General features: G+C 33.5%; 1 protein-coding gene across 1 annotated transcript; it reads left to right on the forward strand.

Moving 5' to 3' along the window:
- The first annotated feature begins 643 nt into the window (after positions 1–643).
- Positions 644–3,737, forward strand: LOC132029251 (G-type lectin S-receptor-like serine/threonine-protein kinase LECRK2). Its single transcript, XM_059418566.1, has 3 exons — positions 644–937; positions 1,374–2,895; positions 3,279–3,737. The coding sequence occupies exons 1-3, from the start codon at positions 729–731 to the stop codon at positions 3,669–3,671; spliced, it is 2,124 nt and encodes a 707-aa protein (XP_059274549.1). The 5' UTR covers positions 644–728; the 3' UTR covers positions 3,672–3,737.
- The last annotated feature ends 4,436 nt before the right edge of the window (positions 3,738–8,173 follow it).

Below are 8,173 nucleotides of genomic sequence, written 5' to 3' on the forward strand. Positions count from 1 at the left end.
ATGTGGTCGTAGCTAATGACTTTTAGTCAACATTTCCTTAAAAAAATGTGGTCGGTCATTTCAGTTGTAGGCGCAACATTTAAATTCGTAACTTAAAATTCCATATATCCATTAAGAAAAATCTAAACCATTACAGAACCAATAAACCGGTAGTAAAAAAATCCTAGACGATTACAAAACCGCTAAACCAATAGCCCAATACCAATAATATTTTTTTGGTTCGGGTTATCTGTTTTACCCCAGATATGCACCCCCCCAGCCAATGTGTCCATAATATTTACTTCAAAATATGTGGTCGTAGCCAATGACTTTTAGTCAACATTTCCTTAAAAAAATGTGGTCGGTCATTTCAGTTGTAGGCGCAACATTTAAATTCGTAACTTAAAATTCCATATATCCATTCTGATTTTCAAGAAACTTTGCCTATTTTCTTACATGGCTTCTATAATTGTCCCTTATCTATTTCTACTTGCATTTTTAGTGCTTCCACCTTCGACAATTGCTAAATCTTACAAAAACATTAGTTTAGGTTCAACACTCACTACACGTGATGTTACTAACTTTTGGCCATCCCCATCTGGTGAATTTGCTTTCGGCTTTCGAAAAAGTGGAAATGGATCATCAGGCTTCTTACTAGCCATTTGGTTCAACAAACTCAAAGAAAAACCATAGTTTGGTCAGCCAATAGAGATAAAATCGCGCCAGATGGATCCAAAATTCAGCTCTCCATGGATGGAAGACTAGTACTCACTGATCCAAATGGTCAAGAAATATGGGCTCGTGGCGAGCTTGGTGCTGGACCGGCCTATGGAGCCATGCTTGACACTGGAAACTTTGTACTAACAACAACCAGTATTAGTTCAGCCACTCAATGGCAGAGCTTTGATGAGCCAACCGATACGATTTTGCCTGGTCAAGTACTTAATCGAAGAACCAGGTATTAGGGTTTGCTCTGAATTTCCTACCTTATTTGAATTTTATCATAATTTTGTTTTACTTCAATATGGTTTTCTTAGTGAAAAGACTTCCATGTTTATTTTCTTTTCTCTTAAAAAAAAGACTTCCGTATTTATCCTTTTCTTGGAGGAGGAGAATTTTGCACTTCGACAAATTGAAGATCATTTCTTTTCACACAACACAATATCATCCACAATGTAGTCGGTAAAATAGTCTTGTTTAGGGGAGATTATTCTCTCCATAGTGTTAATGCTTTCTTTTAGTATTTGTTTTTATATGTAAGTCAATTGATCAAACCATATTAAAGATTATGCCTCTTTTAGCATACTTCTTTTTGTTTTCTGATTTATCGTAATTCGAGGTTAGCAACAGTTAGCTTTCTCATGACGCCTTGTTATTTTTTATTCCAACACCAGGCTTGTCTCAAGCTTCTCTGACACGAATGTATCGAGCGGAAGGTTTGAGTTGTTACTTCAAGATGATGGAAATATGGTGTTTTATACAGTTGAAGCAAATGCTTCATATTGGTCAACCGCGACTGGTGGCAGTGGTTACCAGGTGATGTTCAATCAATCCGGCTTTATTTTCGTTCAAGCAAAGAACGGAACTCTGTTGTATTTGATATCTTCTTCCAATGAGGCAAACTCAACAACAAGCCAATTGTATCAGCGAGCGATTCTTGAATATGATGGAGTTTTTAGGCACTACGTCTATCCAAAAAAATCTTCTAGTGGCAGGCCGATGGAATGGTTTACTTTGTATGACATTCCAGATAACATCTGTTTGTCTCAACCGCAACAAGGTATAGGAGGCATTGCCTGTGGTTTAAACAGCCTTTGCTCGATGGGAACTGACCGGAGGCCAAGATGTGAGTGTCCACTGGGGTATATCTTGAATGATCCGAACGACAAATTAGGCAATTGCAAAGCGATTTTCCCCGTGCAAGATTGTAAGGATGAATCGCAAGATGTTGAGGCATTCACTATCCACGAAATGCCCAACACTAACTGGTTTGGCGGTGATTATGCATCTTACCTAGATGGCACAGAGGATTCCTGCAAACAGAATTGTTTGAGTGACTGTTATTGTGCTCTTGCTGTTTATTACCCAGGATTTTGTTGGAAGAAAAGGTATCCGCTTTTAAATGGGAGAGTAGATCCAACAGATTCAACGAAAGCTTTTTTAAAAATAAGGAAAGACAACTCCACAGTGGGACCGAGAACAACAACAACTACTACTACTCCTCAGTCTCAGGATGGTGAAAAAAGGAAAAATCAATCTAGTCTAATCATTTCTCTTTCTGTATTGGTGGGCAGTTCAATTTTCATCTTAATGTTGTTGGCCTTTTTGTATGTTTTCAAGTTCAAAGGGAAAAAAACAAAGAAGATTTCACCACATCAAGTTGTTCCAGGAGTGAACATAAGATGTTTTAGCTACAATGAGCTAGAAGAAGCTACAAACGGATTCGAAGAAGTGTTGGGAACCGGGGCCTTCTCAACAGTTTACAAAGCGGTTCTTAATGACGAAAATGGGAAAATCGTCGCTGTCAAGAAACTACACAAGACGGTAACAGAAGGAGAAGAAGGATTCCAAGCTGAAGTGAATTCAATCAGCAGGACTAATCACAAGAACTTGATCCAACTCCTCGGGTTCTGCAACGAAGGCCAACACCGTCTTTTGGTATATGAACACATGAAAAATGGCTCATTAGCAGACTTGCTATTCAAAGATTCTAGGCTTAGTTGGTCCAAAAGGGTACAAGTTGCTATAGACACTGCTAAAGGGCTTTGCTATTTGCATGAAGAGTGTCGTGCCCAAATTATACATTGTGACATCAAGCCCCAAAATGTGCTCTTAGATGAAAGTCTGACAGCAAACATAGCAGATTTCGGAATAGCCAAGCTTTTGGGGAAAGATCAGACTCGAACGACCACTAAGGTACGTGAAGGGGTGTCAAATGGGCGGGTCAAATTTGATTTAGTTTATAAATAACCCGCCCAAAAATTACTTGGGCTAAAATGCAGGTCATAACCCGACCCGCTCAATTTTTATTAAGTTTTAATTTCCCTGTTTGTTCTTGTATAATTTTTTAGTACCTAATAAAACTATTTCTTTTCTTTATTATGGTTATATAAAACATATCAAATAAAAACATGTCTTTTTAGAAGTATTTTAATAAGATTTCTCATGCGTCAATTTGAGCCTCATATCTGCCCATTTTTTTGACGGGCTGAGCTAAAAAATGAGCGGGTCAATGATCAGCCCAAACTTGAACGTGTTGAGCTGTTCGTATTTTCATGGGCTAATTTTGCCACAAATAGGTACGTGGAACGAGAGGATACGTTGCCCCAGAGTGGTTCAGGAACACGGCTATAACCATCAAAGTGGACGTATACAGCTTTGGAATCTTGCTTTTAGAGCTGATCTGCTGCAGAAAAAGTTACAAGCAGGACGTGGCGAATGAGAACGAGATGATACTTGCGGAGTGGGCTTGTGATTGCTATAGAAGAAATGAGTTGCATTTACTCGCAGGTGATGATGAAGAGGCAATAGAAGATATCATGAGGTTCGAGAAGTTGTTGATGGTTGCTATTTGGTGCATTCAAGAAAATCCAGCATTAAGGCCTAGCATGAAGAATGTCATGCTAATGCTTGAAGGTTCTGTGGAAGTCTCAATTCCTCCTGACCCTTTTTCCTTTTTCTATTCTGTTTAGATCAAGGGAAAAGGTGCAAATATACCCCTCAACTTTGCGATTTAGAGTAGATATACACCCGGTATAAAAGTGGATATACACCCGGTATAAAAATGGTGTAAATATACCTCTGCCGTTACAAAATGATGCAAATATATCCTTTTTGCTGACAGAATTTTTTTTTTAAATCATTTAGTTTATTTTTAATTAAAAAAAAAACCATGTGGCTTTAAAAAAAAAGTCTACCCATTTTTTTTGAGTAGACATATTTTTCTAAAGCCACATGATAATTTTTTTTTTCCTGGTGAGTCAGGTCTGGTTCGTTTAAAAAAATGGGTAGATTTATTCTTTTTAAAGCCACAAAGATATTTTTTTAAACGAACCAAACCCGATCCACCAGAAAAAAATTCACCATGTGGCATTAGAAAAATATGTCTACTAAAAAAAAATGAGTAGACTTTTTTTTTTAAAGCGACATGGCATTTTTTTAATTAAAAAATAAGTTAAATGATTTTTAAAAAAAATCCCGTCAGCTAAAAGGGTATATTTGCACTATTAGTGTAAGGGCAGGGGTATATTTGCACCATTTTATAACGGCAAAGGTATATATACACCGCTTTTTTAACGAGGGGTATATTTGCACCTTAGATCAATGATGTTTTCTCCCTTATCCTTTTTGTTTCCACCCAAGGGCTATAGAATGAAACCTGTATGTGTGCTCATAATCAAATCTATATCTGTATGTTCTCTGCATTATGTTTCTTGAAATGTACTATTCCAATTTCAAGTTCAGTTTAATCATAGAAAAGAAATTAAGAAAATGTTGTCCGCTGTGTTCGATACAATGAATAAATAGCAACGATAGTTGAGATAAGCAGAATTCTTATTCCAAGCCCACAGAATTCACTGCGTGTCCTTGAGGAATATGATACAAACAGCAGGGAGAAGGAGAGTTTTTACTTGTGCCTTTACTGCTTTTACCGGATAGCTTGTGTCTTTACGGATCAACCAATCAAATCATTTGACGAAATTTGAAGCCGAGACGAGCAACGATAACGGCGAGGGCTTACCTTCTTCCAACTCTTTAAGTTAGTGTAGAAGTGCTTTTCTATTTATATAAAGTAATTCTTCTCTTTCCTTCAATGCGAGAAAAATATCCCTTCTTTTCTCAACTTAAAGGTCATGGGTTCGGAATCTATTCTAAATCCATTGATCTTTAAGCCATAACTATGCTTCTAAATTTATGTAGTTTAAACAGTGAATTCTTTAATTTCTCTATGCTTTGTGCATCTCATTGGCTACATTTCATTTAGAAGCTTAACACTCTTCTTATTAACAATGAATTAGAAGATTTGCAATATTCACTCAACACATCAAAGTCAAAAGTATAAATATTCAGGATTGTCCTTGCGGAATGGGAATCGAACCTAGGACGCAATGACAATTTTGAATTGGACCGTTTGAGCTAACCTTTTGCATTTATTCGGGGTGTTCAAAAGTTAATATGTGAACTATATATACCGTAATTTTTTGCCGAGGGTGTTCGCATCGTAATTTTCGCCGAGGGTGTTCGGTGAACACACTCAAATGCTCTAAATCCGCCCCCGATTGTCCTACCCAATGCCTTCACAAGTTAAGAACAAATTTTGGTTTGCAGCTCCAATACATAACCTTTGGATCGATCAACGAATACTTCTGGACATTCACAATATGACTCTAATTTTCTCCAAGATGGCACACACTGTTTTCAGGTCAAAAGTTTGTATGTAGTTATCATTTGAATGACCTGATAGTATAAGAAATTAAGCAGTCAATGCATAGAAGTTAAACGGAAATTATCATGATACATACCATTTTCAAAGACAAACTTTTCGAGAAGAAAGCTCTTCTACCAAACTTTGTCAACAAAGACTAATGAGATGGTTAAGTGATGTGTATTTTCAATTTAATTTTTATTGATACATTTAAATTAATTGATCTGATGTAAACATTAGTTGTGTGTAACTATTTTACCATTTTAAAGCAGTTAATTGATATCACCAAATGGTAGGATGAATGAATCTCACCATGCTTAATCAGAGGTATTGAGTTCAAAACCTGAAACGAAAAAAATTCTGGTAGAAAGCATGTAACGACCCAATAGTTTTCAAGTGAATTTTAGAGTTACTTCCTTAATTATGTCTTACTAATTTTAACGAGTTACATATCGAAGGGGTATTGATTACTTTCATATAATATGTATGTGTATATATAGAATATTATTTATAAGATATGTTGTATGAGATAGTAGATTAATTTAAGTGTTGATGGACCAATTTGTAGTGTGTATATATATATATATATATATATAAAAGTTGGGTAAGTAGGAAATCTTGGGATAAGTTATAAAGTTTGAGAAAGTGGGCTAGGCCCACATGTGGTTGCTGCACGTTGTCAATGACCAAAGGTGTAAGTTTTACATTTTTCTAATTGAAAGAAAAGAGATGGCCGAACGGTAGAGTGACTGCAATTGTTGACGTAAAGTTTATTAGTTAGAGAAAATCTTTGGAAAGGAAATATAAGAAAGCAAAGAAAGGAATATCCAAACACCTTCGGTTCGTGGTTTCTGTTGGCAACCTCTTAGTTAAGGTATTGAAAATTTGTTTCCCTCTGAATATTGTTTGTAGGACATAGTACTAATATGTAGGGTCTTTAAATTTCGTTTGAATTTGATAGTAACAGTAGGATATTATTTATCTTTGAATCCATTATTTGAGGTATAGAATGTTGAGATTTAGTTCTAAATCTAAAATTTTAGGATTTTTTTTTTTTTTTTTTTTTTTTTTTTTTGAGTTTCGTAGCGCAATGTTGCACGAAAGCAACAAAATTTCTTTTTTTGTTTTATTTTCGTTTTTCATGGTATTGATAAAACAAAAAAAAAAAAATTTTATTATATCAACGAAATGCATACAAATTTTATTTTTTTTTTTTATTTCGTTTTTCACATAAAAAACGAAATAAAAAAAAAAAAAATTTGTTGCATTTAAGATGTGGGTAAAATGTCCAACGAAATGCAACAAATTTTTTTTTTTTTTAAGACATGGACAAAAAAACGAAATAAAACAAAAAAAAATTGATTGCGTATTCGTGAGGCACGATGCAACAAAATTTTTTTTTTTTTAATTTCATTTTTAATGCCCATAATGTAGGTAAGACATGGTAAAAATATGATCGTCGTTTTAGGGGTTGAAAAGATTCGAAGTAAATTTTGTTTAAGGTTTAAGTGTTTTATTTTTTAAGCTTTTGATTTAAGCGTGTTATTTTTTAATCAAGACATAATGTTATATTTGAATATAAATCTAATTCTAATTTAAAAATATAAGGTGAAAAACTAGTTGTAAAGTGGTCAAACTTTAGATGGTCATAACTTTGCGCTTTTCGGACTTCGATTTACGATTTTTTTTTTGAACTTGCGTATTTTTTCGAGATCTAGCGGGCAAACGCCGCAAGGCGGTTTTGGCCGAGCCGATTTTTAAAAAAACACCATGGCGTCTCTTTTATCCCATTCAATTTCAATTTTCCCCAAATTGAGAAATTTTCTCGTTTTATTCACTTATAAGATGATGATACGCAATAGACTTAGACAAAATCCGAGGTAATGTAGTTGTGAATGTCAATTTCACTTCCGCACGTTTCAATATTTGAAAACTTTGAGTATTTTCTTTTTGACATCTTTTAATTATCAAACATGATTAGCTTGACCTTTTCAACCCCTAAAATGACTATCGAACGTCTATGTATCCTTGATGTTGGGCCTACATTATTGTCCTTTAATGAATTTTATATATAAATTTAAATTAGTCCATTTCGCTTTTTATATATACATTAAAAAAAAAGCTATTTCTTTAAATTTAAAAAAAGCAAAAATTTTTGAATCGATTACTTATTTCTTTTAAAATTTTTGTATAAAAGAAAATGGTAAAAAAATTCCTTAGTTTTCTTTAATGTTTCACGATTGTAAATTAAAAAAAATTGTTTCCTCCATTATCAAAATGAAATAGGGAAATATAATAATTTTTTTTATTTAATTTGATTAATACTTTGAATTAAATAAAATTTTTTTAATATTTTAAAATTAAAACTTAAATATTAAAAAAATAAATATTATATGTTTCAATTCTTTGGACTCATGTCAATATAGGATAAAAAATGCATTTTAAAAATGTTACGTAAAAAGATTTATATCATTTTGCAATCATTGAAGCGAAAAATAACAATTTTTTTTTTTGAGTTTTTGGTGGGAGAAATTCTGTACAACTAAAAAAGAACTTTTTTTTCTTTTTGTTTTTTACATCGGTGTAAATGCAATCCGTTTTGGTTTTTTTTTGTTTTATTTGCTTGTTATAAACAAGTTCCATAATAGAGTAAAATAATCTATCAAAGACGACTTCATTTTCATTAATTGAATCGAAAATTTTTAATTAAAAATAAAAAAAAAATTTGATTGAAACTTAACACTCTATAAAAATGAAAGCATACTTAGG

The sequence above is a fragment of the Lycium ferocissimum genome, chromosome 9 (genome assembly GCF_029784015.1).
Source record: "Lycium ferocissimum isolate CSIRO_LF1 chromosome 9, AGI_CSIRO_Lferr_CH_V1, whole genome shotgun sequence".
Classification (NCBI taxonomy): domain Eukaryota; kingdom Viridiplantae; phylum Streptophyta; class Magnoliopsida; order Solanales; family Solanaceae; genus Lycium; species Lycium ferocissimum.